Source organism: Narcine bancroftii, chromosome 1 (assembly GCF_036971445.1).
Source record: "Narcine bancroftii isolate sNarBan1 chromosome 1, sNarBan1.hap1, whole genome shotgun sequence".
Taxonomy (NCBI): Eukaryota; Metazoa; Chordata; class Chondrichthyes; order Torpediniformes; family Narcinidae; genus Narcine; species Narcine bancroftii.
In genome coordinates, this window is record NC_091469.1 from 344,423,515 (window position 1) to 344,451,407 (window position 27,893).

A 27,893-nucleotide genomic window follows, 5' to 3' on the forward strand; every position below is an offset into this window, starting at 1 on the left:
ACATTTAAAGACTTATTAATTCCGCCCCTCCTGGAAGTAATCAACCAGATTGATAAAACGCAAAGCTTACCAGATTCATGTAAAAAAGCAATAATTACAGTAATACTAAAGCAAGGGAAAGATCCACTCACCCCAGCGTCATATAGACCAATATCTTTACTTAACACAGATTATAAGATAATAGCTAAATTATTAGCAAACAGATTAGCAGAGTATGTACCGAAAATGGTAAATCTAGACCAAACTGAATTTATCAAAAAAAGACGCACAACAGACAATATTTGTAAATTTATTAACTTAATTCATGCAGTAGAAGGGAATAAAGCACCAACAGTAGCAGTTGCTTTAGACGCAGGGAAGGCCTTTGACAGAGTAGAATGGAATAATTTGTTCAATGTATTGCAAAAATTCAGTTTACGGGAGAAGTATATTAATTGGATTAAAGCATTATATAAGGGACCATTAGCGAAAGTGATAGTAAATGGACATGTATCAAAGCAATTTAACTTAAGCAGGTCAACACAACAGGGATGCCCACTATCACCTTTATTGTTTGCGTTAGCTATAGAACCACTAGCAGAATTGATAAGAACAGAAAATAATATAAAAGGAATAAAAATAAAAGACAAGGAATATAAAATCAGTTTATTTGCGGATGATGTTATAGTATACTTAACAGAACCAGAACTATCAATAAAAGAATTATATAAGAAATTGAAGGAATATGGAGAAGTGTCGGGTTACAAGATCAACGTAAATAAAAGTGAAGCAATGCCTATGAATGATGCGGATTTCTCAAAATTTAAGAAAGAATCACCATTTAGATGGAAAATGCAAGCAATAAGATACCTAGGTGTACAAATAAACAAAAATCTCGGCCAACTATATAAACTCAATTATTATCCACTAATGAAAAAATTACAGGATGATTTAGAGCATTGGAAAGATTTACCATTAACACTAATAGGAAGGATAAACTGTATTAACATGAACATTTTTCCAAGGATATTATACCTATTTCAGGCATTGCCAATACAACTGACAGAGAAATTCTTCAAGGAGTTAAAGAAAATAATAAGGAAATTTTTATGGAAAGGGGGGAAACCGAGGATAGCACTAGATAAATTAACAGAATGGTATAAACAAGGAGGCTTACAACTGCCAAACTTTAAAAATTATTATAGAGCCGCACAATTAAGATACCTATCAGATTTTTATCAAACAAGGGAAAAGCCAGATTGGACTAGATTAGAATTAGATAAAATAGGGGAAAAGACACCTGAACACATATTATATAAATGGGATGAAAAATTGGTACAACATAGAAGTTCTCCAGTATTACATCATCTACTCAATATTTGGAAGAAGATTCATGTAGAAAGAAATAAAACAAATTATCAATTACCAAAACTAATATTGACGCAAAACAAGTTACTCCCTTTTACAATAGATAACCTTTCCTTTAGAGAATGGGAGAAAAAAGGGATTAAAAGAATAGAAAATTGTTTTTCAGGAAATAGATTATTATCCTTTGAACAAATGAAAGAGAAATACAATATAACTCAAGATACAGCACTGGCATATTACCAATTGAGATCCTACTTGAAGGATAAATTAGAAAGCAGTTTGAGTTTGCCAGAGGGAAGTAACTTTGAATATGTGATTACAGATACAATGATAATCAAAAGATTTATAACAAATATGTATATTAAACTGCAAGAAAAGGAGAATGAGGAAACAAATGGTAAAACTAAACAAAAATGGGAACAGGATTTAAATATAAAGATAAAAAAGGAAACATGGGAGAAGTTATGCTCTGGAACGATGAGAAATACAATAAATATGAGGTTACGTATGATACAATATAACTGGATACACAGGCTATACATTACACCGCAAAGGTTAAATAAATGGGACCCAACAGTATCTGATAGATGTTTTCGATGTAAAAAAGAAATGGGAACAACAATTCATGCAATCTGGACATGTGAAAAAGTAGAAAAATTTTGGGAAGATCTCAATCAGATATTAAATAAAATAACAGAAAACAATATACCAAAGAATCCAGAGATCTTTCTCCTAAGTAACATAAAAAACAAAAAAATTGGAATTGATTTGGAGGATGCACAAAAAAGATTTGTTAAGATAGCTCTAGCCGTAGCAAAAAAATGTATTATGTCAACCTGGAAATTGGAAGATAATTTGAAAATACAACAATGGTATATAGAAATGAATAAATGTATTCCATTAGAAAAAATAACATATAGTTTAAGAAATAATATTGAAATATTCGAACAAATATGGGAGCCTTATATTAAACACAATAGCGAAAACCTACCGGGGACAATCACTACCTAAGTTAACGGAAGGAAAAGGAAATGAAAAGAATGGACTCAGTGGAATTTCTGGTGTATTTTTATTGAATGACAACATTGTCTGATTGGTTTAATGTATCCTAGATTTTATACCTTAAATGGACGGGAGGGGGGAGGTAGGGAGGGTGGGAGGGGAGGAGGGGGGGTAGAAAATGACATTGTATATGTGTGAAAAGGAAAAAATGTGTATCATGGCTAATGTGATTTATGGTGTGAAAAATAAAAAATTATAATTAAAAAAAACAAAAAGAAAAACAGTGGTATGCTAACCCTGATGTCAAGTTTACCAGTATTTATCATATCTGTAGAAATAACTTCACTCATATATTCTTTCTCAAAGAGTTTCTGTTAAACTCTCCATCTCTCCATTCTAACTCCATCCCACTCCCTCTAATGTATATAATTCTTTAGAAACCCAACCCATACATTATTTGTTTGGTTTGCTATTGATTTCCTAAACATGGGATTATGAAGCACCCAAGAGGATTTAAAATATTGAAGTCTGTCACTTCTTTTCTTGTGTTCAGGAATATGAGATTTTAAGGTGATATGTTGAGCCAAGGTTAATTGGTAAAGTGATTTAATTTAAATTGTTCATTGTGAATTATTGAAAATAAAAAGCCAAATTGTCTTATGAACTCAAAAGAAATACTTAGAAGATATTTAAAAATTGTTTGCAATGTTTGTCTGAAGATTGTTTTAATGGGAATATTACAATTTGAATAGATTCTTATGACAAGATGCGATGTTCTGTGCACTGGGATACACATTCCCATGGTTTATTCCATAACTTGGAATCTTGTAATTTTTACCAAATTTGCCAAAACACCACAACAGAAAGAATTACATATGGATAACATTTTTAAAGCAGTTTTATTGCTGATTACTTATGGATGTTACAACAATGTTAAATAAAAAACAACTTCATTGAATGTCAATATCCGCAAGTCGATGAGCAAGTTGCACCAATAAATGTGTTAAACAATTAGGGTTTTTAGGCATGTAACAAAATAATCAACAAAATTTGCAGTTACATGGGCAGTCTAAAAAGGAAAGTGCAGAAATATTTAGTCAATTTCTGCACAGGGATTTATCCTGCAGGGCCCTAGAACTTTTCGGGGGAAGCTTGCAGTCTAAATCACACTGCAAAAGTCACCTCATGAATTTGATGTCCAACTGATGACTTAGACCACGTTAAAGCACAGGAACTTAAGGCATGCAGTGTAAGCAAATAAGGTAAATATGTTAATTTATGTTAAATTTTTCACAGATTTTTCTGCTATCTAAAAAACACATTTCACCATGAACTTCCTATTCATTCCTATTGCCATTGGTTCCCAGTAAAATTACACAACTATTAACTTAACTACTAACAATGTGATAAATGTGGATGTTGGTCCTTCAAATTTTCTTGAAAGTTAACTTAAAATTATGGAATCAAATTACAAGTGTCAAAAATGTTGACTTTAAATAATTAAAATATTTTTTTTTCTCTTTCACCATCTATCACTTTCTTTCTGTTTTTCTTTGCCTTCAGCCTTGATCTTGAATTTCGACATTCACTTCATTCTCTGGTCTTGAGCCTGATTTCTCCCAGAATTCTTCAATCTCATTGGTCAAGGAGCACTTTGGGGTTTGAGATCCAGCTTCCCTCAAGGAAAACTTACCAGTGTGCATGTTTAACAACTTTATCAGCAGAGCATTTGATTGTAAAGATGTAGGGCCAATTCAAGCTCATGGTCAAATTCAAAAGAGTTTGGTTGCTTAGAACATACAACCTTATAGCACAGTACAGGCACTTCAGTCAACCATGTGCCAACTATTCAACAAACTAATCTTTCCCTACCTCACACCCATAATCCTTTATTTTTCTTACATCCTTTTTCTTATCTAAGAGCATTTTGAATGTGCCGACTACCAGTCTTCACTGCACACTTCAGGCACTTACGACTCTCTTGAGTAAAAAGCATCTCTCGCGACTCCCATAAACTTTCCTCCATTCACCTTAAACAGGTGTCCTCTGGTACTTTCTACTGTCACTCTGAGAAAAATGGACTGGCTGTGCAGCTGTTATAATCTTATATACTTCTTATTAAGTCTTCCTCTCACTTCTAAGAGAAAAGCCCTAACTCTGTTAACCTTACTTCAGATGACATGTTCTCTAATCCTGACAACATCCTGCCAAATCTCCCCTGCACCATCTCTATAACTTTTGCATCCTTCCTATAGGTGCAGGACAGTTAGCACCACACTGTTACAGGGGCAGTGAACAGGATTCATCCTGGGTTTGAATACAGCACAGTCCATATGTCTGTCTGTCTGGATTTCCTCTGGGTGCTCCGCTTTCCTCCTACCATTCAAAATGTACTGGGGTTGTAGGTTAATTGGGTGTCATTGAGCTCATGGGATGAAAGGATCTGTCACTGTGCTGTATTTCTAAATTTGTATGCCTAAATTAAAAAAAAGATGGTTAGAAATGGGCACAATACTCTGTGTGGTTTGAGTAGACTTTTATACAGCTGCAGCATTATCATATGCCTCAATTCCTTGTAGTGTAACCACTGTTAATACTGTTTGTATGTGTATGGCTGGCCCATCCTTAGCTGATTGTTCCTGTAACTCCTCCCACTATATTCCCCTAATAAAGACACCAATTCCATAACCCCTCCCCCAGATTAAGGATGGGTCAGCAACATGAGACACATATTCTGTTTATGATGGTAAAAGCCCACTAGTCAGTTAATTTCTAGTCTTTGGAGTTATAGATATCACCCTCTACTAATGAAGCTTAACACACCATGTGCCCTCTTATCTACTCTATCAATTTATGGAAACCTTGACAGATCAATGGACTTGAACCCCAAGATTCCTTTGATTTTTGACAATGTTAAGAATAAAGCCATTGATAATGTACTCTGTCTTCAAGTTTGACCTTCCAATATGCACCACCTCCAACTTAGACATAAAATCTAACTGACACTCCGGTGCATCAGTAAGAAACTAGCATACACTCAGAGATGCAAACTCTCTGATGAGATTTTCATTCAAGTCACAGATTACCAACATTCAGTTCAATGCTAGACTGGCAAACATAAAAAAGTACAGGCTTTAGTTACACAGATTTTTGACCATTTATGCAATTTTAATTCACAAATCAAACCCAGCAAAAAAGTGAGCTTTGTACAAGTAAAATCCCCACTATCCAGAATTCAGACAACCAGCAGCCTCAAGGAACCATAAAAAAAAGAGCGGAAAATAAATAAAAAATACAAAAGTTTAAAATTGGTGCTCCCTCGTGGTTAGTTTACCAATCACGCAACACACAATCTCAAGCAACCGTCAAATGCACTTATCCAGCATTTACCAATCCTCGTAGTTTCTGGATACAGGGTATTTTTTTTTACTGTATTTGGAATCCAACTAGGCTCACAGGGAAAATACCATCTTCAATCTCTAGCACTAAAGTGGTGGGCAAATCTATATTTTCTTACAGCAGTAAAAGAAGCCTGAAGCAAGAACAACCGATGTATTTTCCTGTAACCTACTGTCTCTCATGCTCATCAACATCCAAATTTTCCTATCACTTCTCTTCACTGGGAGCAATTTATAGAAGCCAATTAATCCACAAAGTGCATTTTTAAAAAAAATTGTGAGGACACAGAGATTCCCAAACACACCCTCACGGTTACAGAGAGAATGAACAAATAGCTCACAGTCAGCATCTGAGTCATGATCAAACTGGAACAATGAGACAACAGAACTACCTGCTGTATCACTGTGTCATCTGGCAACATAGTTCTACTCAGTGGGTGCAACAAAAGCAAATTATCCATCCAATAATGCTAAACCTGCTGTATAATAATAATGACGGACACATGTTCACACTGCTTCTGAATTTGTTTCCCCGTGTCAATGGAACCAAGCACAATGCTTAACTATTAATAAAAAGTGATGTTAGTTTTATCGACCAGAGGTGAATTTCTCAGCATAAGTACATTTATGCGCGAACAACAAAGACAAGTTTGTCCTCGCAGAAGTCTCAACTTCAGCTCTGATAAAAGTAGAAATAAAGTAAATAAAAAGATGTAATGTTTGAAAAACTCATACACGGGCAATTATACAACATAAAGAAAGACTTAATTTAGAAATTGTAACATTGACCTAAGAAAGAGTAAAAGCCTTTGAATTTTACCCGTTTTGGGATCCACAGAAAAATAAGGTTGCCCCTGCAGGATACTGTACACCACCCTTGCACTGTTCCCATATGTAGGATCATCGGCATCTGTCGCTGTTATCTGAAGTACTGAAGTACCTGCATACAGACAAAGTGAAAATGATTTAATGGAAATTGCTCTTAATGCCATTGAGGAGTCACTCTATTTGTTACTTTAATTTTGGACCACATATATGCTACAGATAACAATATAATAAGTTTCATTTTTATATATCGGACTGGAAGGAAAATAATTTCTATGTATTTTATTCCTTTATATGCTCAACACTTAATTCATTGTGCCCACTGCAAAATGAAAGAATGAAAATCCTATTTTTAATGAGTTAAGTAGCTCAAATATTAAATGTGATTGATAAATCTCAACACAGTAAAAATAATATGACAATCATCAGTAAGAACAGAAGAATTTATGGAGCAAAGATGATATGGCCACTTGAGCCTGCTTCTACATTCATTCATATCACTTATTATTCAGATCTCCTTTCCTGCTTGATCTTCTCATATTGATTTCCTTAGTAAAGCAATATTAATTATACTCAAGAGGTCTTAAAAATCCCTCATTTGTGAAATCTATTTTTTCAAATCTGCTTTGATTCTTGCATACAAATAAATTCTTGCATTCCTTATCGCCCATCATGTGCTTGAATATAATCAGGAAAGCTAATGGCAGTCACAATTTTCAGATTTGATTATACCAAATCAGCTGAAAAGCTGATGAGAAGGCTGAAGTTTCCTGACTCCTGAGGATGAAAAAATGGTGACAAAGGTGAAAGCCAAGTTTAGAGCAGGATTAAGTCAAGACCCCATCTCTGATTGCCATGTCAAAATTTCCGATGGATTCCGATGGCAAAATCGGTCACAACGGAAAGATATCGGCCACATATTTCTATGTCTAATTGATTTCCATAGCATCCAGAAAAAAAAAATCAGTTTGATACTTTCGCGTGCTTACACAAACATTTAGACCATGCCAGTTTCCAGGGGAGCAATCCCAATAGCTCCCATCCCTCTCTCCTTAGTTCTCTATAATTACTCTTTACTTTGCATGTACGTCAGATCCCCCTTGATTCATTTTGCCGTTGACCAGCACTACTGGGTTATTTATGAACCGTTGGGATGTGGGAGGAAACCTGAGCACTGTAAGAAATGGATACAGTCATGAAGAGGATATCCAAACTCTGCAGAGATAGGACACAAGATCAGGGTTGAACCCTGGACCCTGGGGATGTGAAGTAAAGGGAAAAATATTGTACATATTCAAAGCTGCATTAACATATTTGGTGTTTAATCTTCAGGAATCAGTGATTGTACAGTGATTGAAACAAAGTATTTTTCACTTCTGAGAATATATGATACTGTATTACTTTTTATTTGTCATAAAATTCAAACTCACAGCTTTAAAAAGGCAAATTGGCATATAATTGTAAAGTCACATTAAAGCCTTCAATAAAACATGACCTTTAAAGACTTGGCATATGAAACGAATTTGGTGTAATTCCTCCACTAATGAGAAGTGAAATTTGTAACAAACGTTTAACGTTTTAGACTTGGTTTTATTCAGGTCACTGGAAAAAGCCAATTAGACATGACATTTTGAGTCTTCAATAGAAATTAATATAAATTGAATACAGTTTATGTATTAATTATCAACAATGCTTATTGCTGCTAATTATTGCCTGTTATATGACAGACATGCAGAGAACATATTTAGAAAATAGAACAGCATGCCATAGGATTAGGCCAATTTGCCCTCAAGCTTGAGCCAACTGTAATGTCCAAGTTAAACTAATATCTCAATTGCATCATGGAAAGCATGCTGCATCACCTGGTGAGTTTCTCTAGCCCTTTTATGCAGTGAAGAAAAACTCTGCGCACAATATATATCCCTCTATTTCTGCATATCTATATGTTAATACAGAAGACTCTTAAATGCTACTATTGTATCTGCTTCCATCACTATTTCTGGCAGCTGATTCCAACCACCTCCTATTCTCTGTTAAACCTTGTTCCCATACAATTTATTTTAACTCTGCCCCCCCCTCTCCCCACCACCAACATCACCACCTTAAACACACATCCTCTACTACGTGGCATTTTATCCTGCGATTTAAAAAAAAGATTCTGACTGCCTACTCTATCAATGCCTGTCATAATTTTTAAAACTTTCATCAGGTGTCCCCTCAGCCTCTGATGCTCTGAAGAAAATAACCTCTTCTTCCTGCTCTAATCCAGGCATCATTCTGGTAAATCTCTTCTGTACCTTTCCAAAGCCTCCACATCCTCCCTGTAATGGAGTAGCCAGAATTGAGTACAGTATTCCAAATGTGGTTTAATCAAGGTTTTATTTAGCAACATGACTTCCTTGCTCTTATACTTAATGCCCTGCTGAACAACTGCAAGCAAACCATGTGGCTTCTTTACTACCCTCTTTGCATGGTCACTTACAAGGAGCTGTGGACCTGACCCCCCCCCCCCACCCTCCCCAGATGGCTCTGCACATTATTGTCTTTAAGAGTCCTTCCTTAACTGTATATGTTCCCCTTTACATTTGATCTGGCAAAGTGCAACACCTCGCCCTTGTCCAGATTAAACTATATCTACCATTTCTCTGCTTATATCTGGACCTATATCCTCTTGTATTATTTGCTAGCCCTCTACATTATCAACAGTCCCATCAATCTTGGTGTCATCTGCAAATGTATAAATCCACCCACTTTCCTTTTTCAACCAAGTCATATAAAGATCCCAACACTGATCCCTGCAGAACACCACTGGTCACAGACCTCCAACCAGAAAAATATCCTTCCACTACTATATTCTGTCTTCTACGGGTTGGATAATTCTGATAATTATGCAATCAATTCACCATGGATCCCATACATCTGTACCTTCTGGATTAACCTACAGTGAGAGACCACTTCAAACATATACCAAAGTCCATGTGGATAACAAACGTTGTCATACCCTTGCAATCATCTTTATCACTTCAAGTATCTCAATCAATTTAGTAATATATGATGTGCCTTGCACAAAGCCCTGCTGATGATCCCTAATCTATCCATAATTTTTCAAATGTGCTTAAATCCTATTAAGTAGCCTCTCAAATAGATTCTCTATTACTTTTTCCTGAATTTTCCCTCTTCTTGAAGATAAATACAACTTTGGCTGATCTCCAATCCTATGTGACTACTCCTGTACTGCTGAGAAGAAGATTGCTGGGGCCTTCGTCAAGGTCCCAGCAATATTCTTTCTCGATTACTTTTATGTTCTCATCAAATATGACAATTAATAATCGAAGTAAGATGCAAGTGCTCTTCAGAACCTTTTAAGAAAGTAGGAATGTAATACAAATAAAAAGGCCATTCAGCTCTATGCCCTCCCCATCTTTCAATTGCATAATAGCTGCTCTTTTATCTCACCACCAGTTTTCTGCTCTAATACTTTGTCCCTTGATTTCTGAAAATCTAACAGTCTTGGTCTTGAAAAATCTCTGATTTTCTTCTTTTTAAGTAATCTCCTGTAATCAAGCATGGGTTGTTTCCTTGGTTATAAGGTTATAGATGAAACAAACATAAATAGGGCAGAAGGTGCCTGATGAGGCAGTTTGGTGGGTAGGTTGTTAGGTGGAAATTTCTGCTTTCGTGTGCTTCCAATGCATGGACAAAGTTCTCAAAGCTACCTCAATAGTAGCTTCCCCACTTCAAGCAATCAACAAAGCCTTCTTTGCTCTCTTAGGTTCACTACCTTCTGGGTGAAATTTCTCCTCATCTCTGTCCCAAATGGCTGACCACAAATTCCGGTCATTCTGGTGTAGGACACTTCATTCCAGCATCTATCCTCTCAAGTCACATGAGAAGTTTGTATATTTTACTGAGCTCACCTCTCATTCTTTTAAAGAAGAGGTTTTCATTTAGCCTATTAAGCTCTTCATACAACAAACCCAGCATTCCAGCAATGAAGAGTAAAATACAATCTGCTGCTGGAATTCATCAGGATGAGCCACATTGAGGGACAGAAAAAAAAAGAATGGTCATGATTTCAGGTCTGAACCCTTCATCCAGATTCAGCATTCAATAAGGTAAATCTTTGCTGCAATTATGAGGATGTCTTTTGTGTTTGGAGACAAGATCTATGCATGCCATTCTAGATCAGAAATCTACTTGCAATTAAAGCCAGCATACTTACAGCCTTTCTGTTTGCATGAAAACTTTCAGTGGTTTAAACACACACCAAGACACAAGAGCAACTTGTCCGTGAACTACTCTTTGCAGACCATGCTGCTTTAGTTGCCCATTCAGAGCCAGCTCTTCAGCGCTTGACGTCCTGTTTTGCGGAAACTGCCAAAATGTTTGGCCTGGAAGTCAGCCTGAAGAAGACTGAGGTCCTCCATTAGCCAGCTCCCCACCATGACTACCAGCCCCCCCATGTCTCCATCGGGCACACAAAACTCAAAACGGTCAACCAGTTTACCTATCTCGGCTGCACCATTTCATCGGATGCAAGGATCGACAACGAGATAGACAACAGACTCGCCAAGGCAAATAGCGCCTTTGGAAGACTACACAAAAGAGTCTGGAAAAACAACCAACTGAAAAACCCTGAAAAACCTCACAAAGATTAGCATATAGAGCCATTGTCATATCCACACTCCTGTTCGGCTCCGAATCATGGGTCCTCTACCGCCATCACCTACGGCTCCTAGAACGCTTCCACCAGCGTTATCTCCGCTCCATCCTCAACATTCATTGGAACGACTTCATCACCTACATCGAAGTACTCGAGATGGTAGAGGCCGACAGCATCGAATCCACGCTGCTGAAGATCCAACTGTGCTGGGTAGGTCACGTCTCCAGAATGGAGGACCATCGCCTTCCCAAGATCGTGTTATATGGCAAGCTCTCCACTAGCCACCGTGACAGACGTGCACCAAAGAAGAGGTACAAGGACTGCCTAAAGAAATCTCTTGGTGCCTGCCACATTGACCACCGCCAGTGGGCTGATATCGCCTCAAACCGTGCATTTTGGCACCTCACAGTTCGGCGGGCAGCAACCTCCTTTGAAGAAGACCGCAGAGCCCACCTCACTGACAAAAGACAAAGGAAGAAAAACCCAACACCCAACCCCAACCCACCAATTTTCCCTTGCAACCGCTGCAACCATGTCTGCCTGTTCCACATCGGAATTGTCAGCCACAAACGAGCCTGCAGCTGACCCCTCCATTAATCTTCGTCTGCGAAGCCAAGCCAAAGAAGAAAAAAAAGAACACCACCACTATTCAATGACTCTTCATTTAAAAAAAGACTGGTTTTCTATCAAAGCAGATGGCCTTCCTATTTTTTTCCTTATTATGTTCCATGTCATTTCCTCCCCCATTCATTTAATCTCACTGAAGCGTCTCTTCATCCCCTTCACAGCTCCTTACTACCTCCCAGTTTTATATTATCAGTAAAGATAAATAGATTTGTCTTTTTTTCTCCTCATTCAAATCATTGGTCTGAACAGCTGGGATGACAGTTTAGACTATCAACATATAGACAGATGAAGCAGATAAATAGTGGAATATCTTTTAACTCATTTTGTCCCTCTCACCTTTTCTCCCCCACCATCATTCCAGCCACAATGTCTGCGACTATCCAGAAAAAGAAAAGATAGTGAAAATAGCAGAATTATCAGTGGCTAACCTTCCTTCATGTCAAATCAAGTTTATTGTCATCTGATTGCATAAGCCAACAAAACAACATTCTTTGATTCTGAGAGCAAAACACACAGACACAACCAGGCATAGCACATGTGCAGTCAAAAAAATACACATGCAGGACAAGTATTCAGATGCACAGATAAATAAATAAATATTGTTTTGTGAATAGGAGAATCTCAGATGGTTAATCTGAGCAGTTTCTTTGAGCGTTCTCATTGCTTGTGGGAAGAAGCTGTTCATCAGCTTGGTGGTACTGGCTTTAACACTCCTGTATCTCTTCTTCAACGGAAGTAGCTGAAAGATGCTGTGTGATGGGTGGTTGGGGTCCTCAATGATTTTGTGTGCCTTATTCAGACAATGATCCAGGAAGATCATGTCGATGGTGGGAGAGGCAGTCTCCAGTCATCCTCTCTGCTACTCTTATGGCTTGTGGACTGATCTCAAATTCATTTCTTTGCAACAACCATACCACACTGTGAGGCAGCCAGGATCACAGAGCTCCGATAGAAGGCTGACATAACAGTGCCCGATAGCCTTACCCACTTCAATCTTCTCAGGAAGTGCAGTCGCTGTTGTGCCTTCCTGACAAGTGAGGAGATATTGTGCATCCACTACACTTCACTAGATAAATGAACTCCAAGAAATTTGGTGTTCTTCACTCTCTCTACTACAGAGACATTGATGTGCAGTGAAGTCTGGTCGTTCCTGGCCTTCTTTAATCCCATGATCATCTCCTTTGTCTTGTCCATGTTGAGCTTTCCTTAATCCCACGATCATCTCCTTTGTCTTGTCCATGTTGAGTCTCATTTGTTATTCTCATCTATATTATGAGATTTTCCACCTCTTCTCTCTAGTGGGACTCATTGTGTTGCCGATGAGGCCAACTACTGTTTTGTCATCTGCAAACTTGATGACACTGTTGAAGCTGGGTCTGGTGATGCAGTCACAGTTGAACTGGAGCGGACTGAGCACACAGTCTTCTGGTGTGCCAGTGGCACTCGATGTTCTGCTACTGACCCCAACAGACTAGTGATTTCATTCCGGTGATCTGATTTAAATTGGTAGTACTACACATATCACTCATTTCACTCAAGCCCTTCTACCAAAAAATTCTGCCTCTTCATGGTTCTGACTGGATTTGAGCAATATTCCTTTCTATAGATTAGAAGTGAGGTGGGATTATTCCAGATAAGTAATTTCTACACTGTCATTCCCAGATAAATCAGCATGAATGTTCTTGCCCAGGACATTAACTTCAACCTCATATCCATTCAGTTCTTGCATTGCTGGCTGATATTTAATTTATTCCAAGTCCCCTCTCATTTTACTGTCTCGGTACTTTGCTATAAGTGGACATGAAATGCTCTAAGGCGCACATGTCAAACTCTGGCCCGTGGGCCAAACTGTTGCCCACTCCCCCTCGCTGCCGCAGTCCGACCCGCGACTCATGGTGACGGGGCCGCTGATCAGCCGAGATGCTGCCCTGCAGCAAGGGCCGATGCCCCCGCACTGTCGTGTCCCCCCGCCTGCCCGCCCCACCGCAGTGCGGCCTGGCCGGTGTCAGGGGAAGCCAAGGCCGCTTCCCAGCGCCCAGAACCGGAGGCCTCGGGCCTGACCTCGCCAGGACCGTTGCCCACTCCCCCTCCCTGCCGCAGGCCGACCCACGACTCACGGTGACGGGGCCGCTGATCCGCCGAGATGCCGCCCTGCAGCGAGAGCCGATGCCCCTGCACTGTTGTTGTCCAACCCGATCGCCCGCAAACCCGCCCTCCCGCACACAGGCCTGAGTAAGTATTATGAACTTTAATCTCAGGATAAAACGATCTTCCAATAGTTTCATGTCACAGTGGTAAATATATTCCTGGTTAAAAATGGTCCTGCACCTGGATACAAGCTCATTAGGCATAAAACTTGAAAAGTGTGTAAATCAAAGGATATCTGTACCAATGGAAAAAGGGCATGGCAAATAACCCTGCTCGAATTCATGCCCACAATCAGTCACCCATTTGATTGTTTCAGGAATCATGTTATTCTCCCACATTCTCAATAGCCCTCAGATTTTACTATTTGACAGCACACTAGCAACATTTGACAAATCCTCTATAGAGAAATATTATTTATTGAATATTTTATTTCTCATTTGTTAATGCTTCTGGAAAGAGTTTATCCAAAACTATTATTAAACATTTATTTTAATAAGAAAAAGTTTAACATTACATATGTTGAAAGAAGAGAAAACATGCAGATGTTGTTGAAAATTTTCAATAAATATTTAGTTCGGCCCTCGACTTAGTCCAAGTTTTTAATTTTGGCCCTCCGTGAATTTGAGTTTGACACCCCTGCTCTAAGGCATTGTACTCCTTGATGAACTAGTAAGAAAACAAAAGATCCAGGAACCTGAGGAAACGACTGTTAATCTTCTGAACAAAATGCCAAATTGCCATTTGAGTTACTTCAATGGTAGAATAAATAACATTCCTGAAATCAATTGTACTGAGTTAATGAACCATTGAATGGCCTTACTCAGTTAAACATATTCAATCTTCACTAAGAACTTAAGAAATAGTGATCAGTGCAGTTTGGATGACCATGGTTCACCATTCAGTAAGATCAAGTGCTTGATGTGGTTTGGGATCATCTCCACTCAGCTTCCATAAATAATTGGGGTGGAGAATTTCTAAAACATACATCCCTCTGAACAAAACAAAAACCATTTCAACTCATGCATTACCCCTTATTGTATAATCCACCACAAGGTGAAATGCCTCCTTATATGAACCCAAATAAGCTACCACAAAATGTTACAGATTTCATTTCTGTAAACAAAAGAAGAAACTCCATCTGTCGAAACATAATTGATCGCTGAAAATGCTCTTAAATAACTTTTGCTGGAGTGTACTGGGAGGCCTTAGGAATCTAGTGGCCATGAATTCAGAAATATTTTATTCCATAGAACAGTTTTATATTTGAATTTTTTTGAGCTACCTGAACATTTTTAAACTGCAGAACTTCCTAATGACAGTGACACACAAACATTGTTGAAGACAGACCTGGTATTCCATTATTTGAGAATTCTGTCATTGAGTTGTTCACATTCAGAAGATTCAGACTAAACATAATGAAGGTAACACCACTAATCAAAGCCACTATATAAACTCTCCATTGATGTACAGGTACACAATCCTTTATCCAGAACCCTTGATGGATAGTGTGTTCCAAATTTTGGATGTTTCCAGATTTTGGAAAGCCAGATTTAAGCCCACCTGAATCGTGCTGCACCCCCACCCCCACCCCCTTCCAGTCGCGCTGCCATCTCCCTCCCCCCTCGCCCACCTGACTCGCGCTGCCAGTCTCTCGCCCGCCTGACTCACTCTACCGGTCTCTCCCCCTTGCCCGCCCAACTCATGCTACCTTCTCTCTACCCACTTGCTGGATTTTGGAACTTTCTGGATTTTAGATGTCTGGATAAAGGATTGTGTACCAGTACTGTATGTTCAGGAGAGGTTGGACTCCACGCATAGCTTTAATGAATAGAGTGTGGCATGGTTAGCATAGCAATTAGTCCATCACTATTACAGTGCCAGCAATCCAGGTTCAAATCCAACACTGTCTGCAAGAAGATTGTACATTCTCTCCATGTCTGCATGGGTTTTCTCCTCCAAAACATATGGTGTTTGTAGGTTAATTTGGGTGTAATATGGTGGTACAGATTTAAATGTCTGGAATTGGCTTTTATTGTACTGTAAATAAAATTTCAAATATTATATTAAATAATCACATTCAATCAAGTTTCCATCAATGATGCATGTAAGCAATGTTTGACCAAAATATATTTTTTGATTAGGGAATAATGCTTAGGGTTGATTAAGCAGTTAACAATACTGACAGTCATTGCAGTGGCCATAAAGTTACCAGAAACTCTCCAAATGGTACAATTTTCAAAACAGTACTTTGCAACTTTTTGTCTTTTTTGTGTTCTTTACAGAAGGAAGATCCTTTATTTTAATCTCCTATAAAAATGCTGTCAAATCTGAGCCTCATATTATCCTAATACTCAATTTATTTTCAAGCAAATGATTTTACTTTGGTATGAGAGGGTGTACAGGGGTTAGAATTTTGGTTCTAATGCACCAGTTTTCTATTATACATCCTATTTTATATGTAGTTCTGTAGAGCCATCAATGCAATTGAATATTGTATGTGGGTGTAACAGTCTGCCTGTGTTCCAGTGTTTGTTCAGTGCAATCAATCAAGAATAATTTGTACTGTATGAGTTACGACAGCAAAAGGACGACTTTTATTCTTTTCTTTCGTAATGTTGCCATATATCTAGGTATTATTCAAGGCCTTGTCAAATAATGGCATATTAATTAGTCATCAATATCACCCAGCTGTAGAACAGTGTCAAAATAAAGGCCACACCTTCTCATCAGTCCTTACACAGAACAAGTATAATCAGAGAAGCTGTAATCAAAATATGCTCAAATCAGTATTATGATTTATGATGCTCTCTTGTTTCTGAAATGTTTTGTTTCCACAAAGTCTGTCCAACTACCTCTGTTGACTGTTATAGTACCCACTGCCTCTTTATCTGGATGTTAATTTGTAAAGCTGCTTACCTGTCTTTTTGATTATTAGTTTTTTTGTTATAATTTAGGAAGTATTGATCCACTTATTTCTCTTTATCCCTTTCTCTGGTTGCACAGATGTACCTTGTTCTGCTTCTTCGGGTATCAAAATATTTTTTTATTCACTCATCTGTTTTATTTCCCCACCCAAGTCTCTGCAACCATAGTGGCAAGTGAAATCTCATGATTCTTCTTCATTTCATTCACTGCCTCCAGTTCTCGGGCATTCTAAAATGGCAGTTCCCCAGAAAGATGGGTGCAGTCGAAGTTATTCATATTGACGTCAGTCAACAGAATAGAACTATAAGGCAATGATTTAATTGAACCTGGATCACTGGGATAAACTTCCACTCTACCCAATTGTTTGCCTCCTCAAAATCACATAGGAGCATCAAAATACTTACTTAGAATACTTTTTAAATAAAATATCTATGTTTAACAAGCTTATGTTTTTGGTGCGTTAATTCAAAAATATACCAAGAAAAGCACAATTACAGTGCACAATTATGTAGCAATTAAGTAAATCTTATTTATAAGATTGCAATCAAAGCCATGAAGGCAATTGTGACATGGAAAACAGCAGGCAGTGGGGCAGAATATTGTAGTGGGGCCACCCTGAGCTCAAAATTCTCTAAAGAAATCTTAAAATTACCTCAGAGACCCACGTTCCTAACTGATTTTTTTTTCATTTTTTTGTTCATGTTATATGAAAGTTGTGATTATCTGTTCCTAATTCTCCCCTGAACAGAGAATGCCATTTCACAGGGCCATATCAAAGAATTATGAGGACTACCACATTGCTGTGGAATGATGCAGAAGCCCGACTGGGTAAAGACAGCAGACTTTCTTTCCTTAAGCAAGGACTTTTACAACAATCTGCTATGTTTGCAACTGCCATTAATGATACCAGGTGTTTAAGACAGAATTAATTAATTTTATATTCCTCTGATGCTGTGGTGGAATTAAAACTGATTGTTTTGGAGCAGCGGTCAACAATTTAACTACTACATTTCCACAGACGTGATTAATTAAGGTTCATGATTTTGTACATGTTCTCCAGCTCTGAAGTTGGGATCAGCTACAGCAATTTACTGGCAAGTGTAATTTACAGAACAGAATAAATAATTTACATTTGAATGCATATTGTCCAACAACTGATGCCTGGATTAACCTGCCATGCAGGCAATGCTTTGTCGGTTTTACCTGTGCCTCACTGCTTCGTATTATTTGTGTTAACTGAGAATGAGAGGGTGATGGATGATTCAAACAACCACCTACTAATGTTCAAGCTATCCATACACAAAACAAATGGATTAGGTTATTATTGTTAGACCTGATTTGAACTGTCATTATTCTCCTAAGATTACAAATTAAGTCTTTTGCTCAAACAAAATTCGGCCCATCTATTGGAGCAATTCTCCTAATATGTTCCAGCTAAAAGGACTGGGAGAGCAGAAGCACAGGAACACCACCATCTGAAAGTTGTCCTCTTAGCCATACACCATCCTGATGGAAGTATATTGTCTCTCTTTCACTGTTGCTGGTCAAAATCCTGGAATCCTTTTCTAGGATTCAAGAAGGAATTAGGGATGGGCAATTAAATACTGGCTGAGCATCCAAAGCCCACCTCCCATGAATGAATTTTTTTAAAAATCACATCAACGGAGCAATTGCTCTTAGTCTTAAATGATCTGATGGAGGACATATTATTTAAATATTATTACTGTTTCAGATTTCCCAGATTTGTTTTATATTGTTAATTGTATTTCATTTTTTTTAAAATAGGGTTTAACAAATTCCCTTAAGGCATGTAGCTCACACAATTTACTTAATGATCAAATACCTGCCCTGTAATTGTGAGCAGAGAAGTCAAATTCATCCCATGACATTAAAAGTCAGGGTCAATGTGTTCTAAATTAAAATTAATGTTTTAACAATTTTATGAAGAATATTATACGGCACATGGAACACTGGGTGGATATTTTCCCCAGGATGTAGAAAGTAATACATTGTGAGGTTAAAAATAAATTTGTCTTGAATTTTAATGCTGGCTGGTAGTGCTATACAAATGAAAGCATACAAAATGCATCGACCTCAATTGATTCGAACCAGTGGGCAACCTATGATCGACTGATAATAAATTGCTATTACAAGTTATTTGGAATCTTTCTTTTCACAGAAATTTGTTTATTGTTCACTCTAATTGATGCGGAATTTGCCAGCTCAATAATTAAGAGTGCCAAACCTAGTTTCCATCATAATCAATTGATGAGCTCATTGCGATATCGATAATATTTACATTTCTGATTATATGGAAAATGCCGAAAATCTTCAGGTCCGTTAATGCCTTTGAATATGGTGAATACTTTTTGATGTTCTAATCATGTTAAAGCTCCCAGTGATCATAATACATTGGTTGTGAAGGCCTGATGTAAACACTAGTTCTTCAATTTCCTGTGTAATCATTGGATACACATGACACAGTTGCCAATCCCCTGAATTCCTGTTCATTAACGCTTCAAAGATACTTCAGAAATGCGAGGGTGAAATTATAGCTGAGGCCAGACACAAGGACTAAGATACACTTCAATAGTTTCAGTCAATTCTGTTAAAAAGTTGCAATAATTCAAGAATATTTACTGTGATTAAAGCTATCTCGTCAGCAATTTGATACCTTGATGAAGAGCTCAAGCCTGAAACGTTGGTTTATTTGCTTTATAAAGGACACTGGCCTGCTAAGTTTCTCAAGCATTGTGTTTTTACTTCAACCACGGTGTCTGCCGACTTTTGTGTTTTACCTCATCAGTAATTTATTGTTTTTGCGTTCAGTTCTTGAATAAACATGATAATGAGTTTATTGTCAAACACATTGTACAATGTACATATGCCTGGAATTCTTCCTTGCTGCAGCCAACAGGTACTAAAGAAGAAAAAAAAATAGCAAATTAATTGAATTAAATTAAAAGAGACAATAAATGGGTTTGATAGATAATGAATATACACAGTGATCATAGTGCAAAGAAGTGACTTGTGATGGTGCAGACAATCCATAATTAGTGCTCCAAGGGGACTTTCAAAGGACTGATAGCTATTGGAAACAAAATGTTCTTGCATCTAGAGGTGCTGGTTTTCAGGCTTCTACATAGCAGTGGGAAGAGGTTGTGACCAGGGTGATTGAGATCCTTTATGATGACTGGCTTCTTGATGCTGTGCCTCACATTCTGTATATATCGGCTTTGGATGGGAAGTCAGAGACCGCGATGGATCTGGCTATGTTTACTACCTTCTGAAGACTTCAGCGTTCTTGGGCATTGTATTGCCAAACAAGGCTATGATGCAACCTATTTTCCACCATGAATCTGTAGAAGTTTGATTGAGCATTTGATAACATATCAATCTCTTCAGATTCTATAGAAAGTAAAGGGGCTGGTGTGCCTTCTTCACAGTTGCCTCAAAGTGCTGGTTCCATGAAAGGTTTATGGAGCTATGGACTCCCAGGAACTTTAAGATTCTGATATGCTCCATCTTCTTCCCTTCAATGCAGACAGGTGCATGATCCCATGGCCACTCCCTCTTAAAATTAACAATATACTCCTCGGCTTTGGTGATATTGATGGCTGGTGTCACCCAAACAGATCCTTGATCTCCATCCTGTATTCTGACTCAATTCCAGTTATTTCGACAACAATGGTGATGTGATCAGCAATTTGTATATTGAGTTGGAGATTAACTTGGCTACACTGTCATGTGTACAGGGAAATATGGCAGGGGAATATGCATGCTGCCTTGGGGTGCCCCTACTTTGATGGTCAGCATGCTGTAGCTGATCAGCTCTGATTGGAGTCTATCAATGAAGTCAAGGATCTAGTCACAGAGAGATGGACAGAGTTTCTGGTCATTTAGTTTGATCATGGGGTTTGCTGGTGTGATGGTTTTGAAAGCCAAGTCGCAGTCAATGAAAATTAGAATTACATAGATGTTCCTGTGGTCCACATAATCTGATGCAGAGCAGAGAACAGAAAGGAGGCATCTGTCATTTACCTGCTGTGATGATAGGTGAACTGGAATGAGTCTAGGTACTTCTTTACTGCAGTAATCAAATTAGAACAGATCCATGTCATTGCTCAGACAGGAGCTGATAAGTTTCAAGACAAGCCTCTTAAAACACTTCATCATGGTAGGTGTACATATGTACCACTGGTCAGCTGCCATTTAGTCACTTTGAAAATATCCACAAAATCTCTGGAAAGTTGGTTCATGCAGTTCTTATGGATCGAGCCAGTACACCATCCAGGTCAGACACATTCTGAGGATTGACCCCCCTGAAGGTTCTGGTCACAGCCTTAGAGACTGGGAGCACAGAATCACTAGAGCCATGAGCTTCCAAGGGATCTTGATTGTTTTCTTTTTCAAAGTGAGCCTAGAAGGCACTGCACTCCACCTAAAAGATATGTGTTACAGTGAATGATATTACTTCTATTCTCCTTAAAGGAGAATTTGTGGCATTTGAGAATGAATACAAAAATTGATTTAAAATAAATCTATTCTGAGTGCATAAAAACACAAAATTTGTGTGCTCCTTCAAACTTTCAGTTGGATAACCCTGCAGACAAGTAGCAGAGGGATTACAGCGGCTAGCACAACACTCTTACAGACCCAGTGACCCAGTTCGAATCTGGCGTTGTCTGTAAGGTGTTTGTAGTTCTCCCTGTGTCTGCGTGGGTTTTTCCAGGTGCTTCAGTTTCATCCCACCCTCCAAAGGCTACAGGGCTTTGTAGCTTAATTGGGGTATTAAGGGCAGGGACTTGTAGACTAGAAGGGCATGTGACACACTAATACTTCTAACAAACAGAAATTTCTGAGAATACTCAGCAGGTAATGCAGCATTGGTGGAAAGATAAATGAGTTCATGCTTCAGAGCAGAGATTGTCACAAATGAGTAAGGGTCTTTTGACGGTGGATTTCCAGGATCTGCAGTTTTCCTCTTGATTTTCATGAGCTGCCACAACACCATTATGCCTTTATAAAGATATTAAGTTGAAGAGACAGCCAATTTACAAAAGAGTTACAATGTTCGTTGTTCAATATAATGCAATTGATTACCTAATAAAATAATTCTGAGAGAAGAAAATCATGGGGGAAGTGAATGATCACACAAGAAAAGCAAGGCAGCGAGCTAAAGAAAGAGGCATGATATGTTAAACAGTTTCAAAGGTCAAGAAAAACCGGTTGTGAGACCATGAATTATACTCACATGAAGTGCCTCAAACCATTTTACTCTGCAATGGGCCCAATGTAAATCTGTTGATAATGCACTTGAGAACAAATGTATGTGGCTGGTAATTAAAAATACAAGCTCCTTCTTTTTTTTTTCTCCAGCTTTTTGTGTTTTCACTACCACCCCCCCCCCCCCCCCCACCCCACCACCACCCCGTGTCCACAGAATTTGGTGTTTTACCTAAGGTGAATGTAGATGTATGAAATTTTATATGAAGGCATAAAGTGAAGAAGGCAGAGGGTAGGCAGCGGTGGCCCCGATCCGGGCAAGAGCGAAGGGGAGGCGGCGGCCCCGGCCTCGGTCGAGTGAGGCAGGCGGAGGCCCCGGTCCGGGCAGAAAGTAGGAGGCGGTGGCCCCAGTCCGGGCAAGAGCGAAGGGGAGGCGGCGGCCCCGGCCTCGGTCGAGTGAGGCAGGCGGAGGCCCCGGTCCGGGCAGAAAGTAGGAGGCGGCGGTCCCAGTCCGGGCACAGGGAAAGCAGCGGCGGCCTTGGCCCCGGTCCGGGCAGTATGGTCTGACCTAGGAGGGGAGGCAGGCCCCTCCAGCCCAGGTAAGAAACCTGCATAGGAGAAGGCCACTCCGATATAAAACCTACGACCCAAGGACCTCGCTGCCACGTCCCAGCTTGCTTGGCCACGGCACACGAACCATGGGTGTAAAGGGTGGGGCCAGTACTGCGCGCACTGCACTCCACCTAAAAGCTCCTTTGCGCAGACCCGAGGACAGGTCCATGTCCTCCCCCTCCACGTCCTCCCCCTCCACGTCCTCCTCCTCCACGTCCTCCTCCTCCACGTCCTCCTCCTCCACGTCCTCCCCCTCCACGTCCTCCCCTCCACGTCCTCCCCCTCCACGTCCTCCCCCTCCACGTCCTCCCCCTCCACGTCCTCCCCCTCCACGTCCTCCCCCTCCACGTCCTCCCCCTCCACGTCCTCCCCCTCCACGTCCTCCCCTCCACGTCCTCCCCCTCAACGTCCTCCCCCTCCACGTCCTCCCCCTCCACGTCCTCCCCCTCCACGTCCTCCCCCTCCACATCGTCTTCCTCCACGTCCTCCCCCTCCACGTCCTCCCCCTCAAAAGATGCTCACAAACTCAAGCTAGCATGCTGGAACATCAGAACCATGCTAGACAAGGCCGACAGACCTGAACGTCGGTCTGCCCTCATTGCACATGAACTCCTCAGACTTGACACTGACATAGCTGCTCTCAGTGAAGTCCGCCTTGCGGACGTAGGCAGCCTCCAAGAACGCGGCGCGGGCTACACACTCTACTGGTCTGGCAAGCCTATGGATGAACGACGCCTATCTGGTGTAGGCTTCATGGTCAAGAACTCCATTGCCTCCAAACTCGAAAACCTCCCTACAGGCCACTCGGACCGGATCATGTCCATGCGACTCCCCCTTCAAAACAAGCGTTGCATCACCCTCATCAATGTCTATGCTCCAACCCTCCAGGCGGAACAAGCAGAAAAGGACAAGTTCTACATTGACCTGTGCAACCTCATTCAACGCACCCCTACAGCCGACAAGGTTGTCATCCTTGGCGACTTCAACGCTCGCGTCGGCAAAGACTCAGAAACCTGGCCAGGAATCATGGGCAAGCATGGTGTCGGCAAGTGCAATGACAATGGGCGCCTCCTGTTGGAGCTCTGCGCAGAACAGCGGCTTGTCATTACAAACACCCTTTTTCAGCAGAGGGACAGCCTGAAGACTACCTGGATGCATCCCCGATCCAAACACTGGCACCTCCTGGACTACGTCTTGGTGCGAGAAAGAGACAAACGAGATGTGCTCCACACCAGGGTCATGCCCAGTGCAGAATGCCACACTGACCACCGGCTGGTTCGCTGCAAGCTCAACCTTCACTTCAAGCCAAAGCCCAGGAACAGTAAAGCCCCCAGAAAGAGGTTCAATGTTGGAAACCTGCAGTCAGACGAAGTGAGAGGAAACTTCCAGGCAAACCTCAAAGCAAAGCTCGAGGATGCAATCCACCTCACGGACTCGTCCCCTGAAACCCTCTGGGATCAGCTGAAGACTACCATACTGCAATCCACTGAAGAGGTACTGGGCTTCTCCTCCAGGAAAAACAAGGACTGGTTCGACGAAAACAGCCAGGAAAACAAGCCTTCCATCGCGCATGCAGCCATCTTCAGCGCAAACTCTGGGAGATCCAAAATGAGTGGTGGAGTAGCCTCGCCAAATGAACCCAGCTCAGCGCGGACATTGGCGACTTCAGGGGTTTTTACGAGGCTCTAATGGCTGTGTACGGCCCCTCACCCCAAGTCCAAAGCCCGCTGTGCAGCTCAGATGGCAAAGTCCTCCTCAGCGACAAGATCTCCATCATCAACCGATGGTCAGAACACTTCCCATCTCTTTTCAGTGCCAACCGCTCAGTCCAAGATTCCGCCCTGCTCCAGCTCCCTCAACAGTCCCTAAGGCTAGAGCTGGATGAGGTCCTCACTCGGGAAGAGACATATAAGGCAATTGAACAACTGAAAAGTGGCAAAGCAGCAGGTATGGATAGAATCCCCCCAGAGGTCTGGAAGGCTGGCGGCAAAACTCTGCATGCCAAACTGCATGAGTTTTTCAAGCTTTGTTGGGACCAAGGAAAACTGCCTCAGGACCTTCGTGATGCCATCATCATCACCCTGTACAAAAACAAAGGCGAGAAATCAGACTGCTCAAACTACAGGGGAATCACACTGCTCACCATTGCAGGCAAAATCTTTGCTTGGATTCTCCTAAATAGAATAATACCTAGTGACGCCGAGAATGTTCTCCCAGAATCACAGTGCGGCTTTCGCGCAAACAGAGGAACTACTGACATGGTCTTTGCCCTCAGACAGCTCCAAGAAAAGTGCAGAGAACAAAACAAAGGACTACATCACCTTTGTTGACCTCACCAAAGCCTTCAACAACGTGAGCAGGAATGGGCGTTGGCAAATACTAGAGCGCATCGGATGCCCCCCAAAGTTCCTCAACATGGGTATCCAACTGCACGAAAACCAACAAGGTCGGGTCAGATACAGCAATGAGCTCTCTGAACCCTTCTCCATTAACAATGGCGTGAAGCAAGGCTGCGTTCTCGCACCAACCCTCTTTTCAATCTTCTTCAGCATGATGCTGAACCAAGCCATGAAAGACCTCAACAATGAAGACGCTGTTTACATCCGGTACCGCACGGATGGCAGTCTCTTCAATCTGAGGTGCCTGCAAGCTCACACCAAGCTCAAGAGCAACTTGTCCGTGAACTACTCTTTGCAGACGATGCCGCTTTAGTTGCCCATTCAGAGCCAGCTCTTCAGTGCTTGACGTCCTGTTGTGCGGAAACTGCCAAAATGTTTGGCCTGGAAGTCAGCCTGAAGAAAACTGAGGTCCTCCATCAGCCAGCTCCCCACCATGACTACCAGCCCCCCCACATCTCCATCGGGCACACAAAACTCAAAACGGTCAACCAGTTTACCTATCTCGGCTGCACCATTTCATCGACAACGAGATAGACAAGAGACTCGCCAAGGCAAATAGCACCTTTGGAAGACTACACAAAAGAGTCTGGAAAAACAACCAACTGAAAAACCTCACAAAGATAAGCGTATACAGAACCGTTGTCATACCCACACTCCTGTTCGGCTTCGAATCATGGGTCCTCTACCGGCATCACTTACGTCTCCTAGAACGCTTCCATCAGCGTTGTCTCCGCTCCATCCTCAAAATTCATTGGAGCGACTTTTTCCCTAACATCGAAGTACTCGAGATGGCAGAGGCCGACAGCATCGAATCCACGCTGTTGAAGATCCAACTGCGCTGGGTAGGTCACATCTTCAGAATGGAGGACCATCGCCTTCCCAAGATCGTGTTATATGGCGAGCTCTCCACTGGCCATCGTGTCAGAGGTGCACCAAAGAAGAGGTACAAGGACTGCCTAAAGAAATCTCTTGGTGCCTGCCACATTGACCACCGCTAGTGGGCTGATATCGCCTCAAACCGTGCATCTTGGCGCCTCACAGTTTGGCGGGCAGCAACCTCCTTTGAAGAAGACCGCAGAGCCCACCTCACTGACAAAAGACAAAGGAGGAAAAACCCAACACCCAACCCCAACCAACAAATTTTCCCCTGCAACCGTGTCTGCCTGTCCCGCATCGTACTTGTCAGCCACAAACGAGCTTGCAGCTGACGTGGACATTTACCCCCTCCATAAATCATTGTCCGCGAAGCCAAGCCAAAGAAAAGAAGTTATATGATAGAGTCTTCCAGTGAGAATTCATTGATCTTGTTGTTTGATCTGTGGAAGTTTCAAAGATCGGTAGGTAGATTGCATTTCATATTTTGTAGTTCAATGCTGAATAGGTTTTCTGCATCAAGTAGACAAAATTCCAGTTTGGTATTTGAGGACCTTCTCTGAACAGCTGCAACTCAGGCACCAGCCAAAGTGAAAGAGTAAATGACAAATGTAAATGTATGAAAATGATGGAGATGGCAAGACCTGAAATGTAATTTTGTCAAAGCAGATGAAATAGTTGGCTGTGTATTTGAGTTAAAATAGGATAACCTAATATTCCCATACAGAACTACTAAAAATCAAACAAAAATGAGAAACATGAAATCAAGCTTACCTGACCACGTGGGTGCCCTAAAATCACTGGCAGACCTGGGTATCGACAGATTTGGCAGACTCCGTCGGCCATGGGAACTTTAAACAGCTCATGCAAGTACAACAGCCAGACTACAGGAGTTTTAAACAGCCAGAGATCGGGCCAATTAATCTTCATGGGAGTTGAAGACAGCACTCAACACATTTAATCAACACAGAGGATTTAAAGGGGCAGCGCATGAATCATTTAAACATCATGAGAACTACGACCAGTGGATCCACGGACCAGGTAAAGAAGACCTGACCATATGGATGCAGAGTGGGAGCAGCAGGTCAAGCTGAGATGCTGGGACCTGATGCACCTTCACTTAAGAACAATGGCACATCCATACTGTTCAACTGTCCTGCACTGAGGAGGGGACTGTGGAACAGCCACTTTTATACAGGAGCCTGTGGGGAGGAGCCACAGGTACAATCGGCCAATAGATGTAACTGACCAGCCAGTCAGTTTACCACACTGAGGCCTCGGCTCCCTACCATCCTCCTAGCCAATGTACAGTCCTTGATGAACTCCAAGCCAGACTTTAATATCAAAGAGACATCGGAGAGGGCTGTGTGATGTGCTTTGCAGAAACATGGGTAAACTCAGACATTCCAGAGTGCTGCAGCCTCAGGGCTACATTCTCCATTGAGCTGAATGAACAATGGCATTTGGAAAAACCAGGGGAGGAAGTGTTTGTGTCATTATCAATTCATCGTGTTGCACAGATGTGACAATCATGTCCCAGTCCTGCTCCCCTGACTTGGAACATCTGGTGATCAAGTGTCATCCATTCTACCTGCTGAGGGAGTTCACCGCCATCATCCTGGTTGCAGTGTACATTCTGCCTCAGGCTAACATCAGGCTGGCACTGGAGGGACTGAGCACTGTGCTGAACAGCCATGAGACAACACATCTTGATGCCTTCCCGATCATTGTGAAGAACTTCAATCAGGCCAACCTGAAAAAGTCTCTGACAAACTACCACCAACACGTCACTTACGAGACCAGGGGAACCAACATACTTGACCACTACTGTACCACCATGAAAAACAC

The 27,893-nt window shown here is 41.0% G+C and overlaps 1 protein-coding gene across 1 annotated transcript in view; it reads right to left on the reverse strand.

Moving 5' to 3' along the window:
* LOC138749252 (cadherin-18-like) overlaps positions 1 to 27,893 on the reverse strand; it is an 800,124-nt gene that overhangs the window by 200,643 nt on the left and 571,588 nt on the right. The window contains exon 5 of the mRNA XM_069910408.1: positions 6,568 to 6,687. Within this exon, the coding sequence (XP_069766509.1) occupies positions 6,568 to 6,687 (120 nt within the window). The remainder of the gene's footprint in view (positions 1 to 6,567; positions 6,688 to 27,893) is intronic.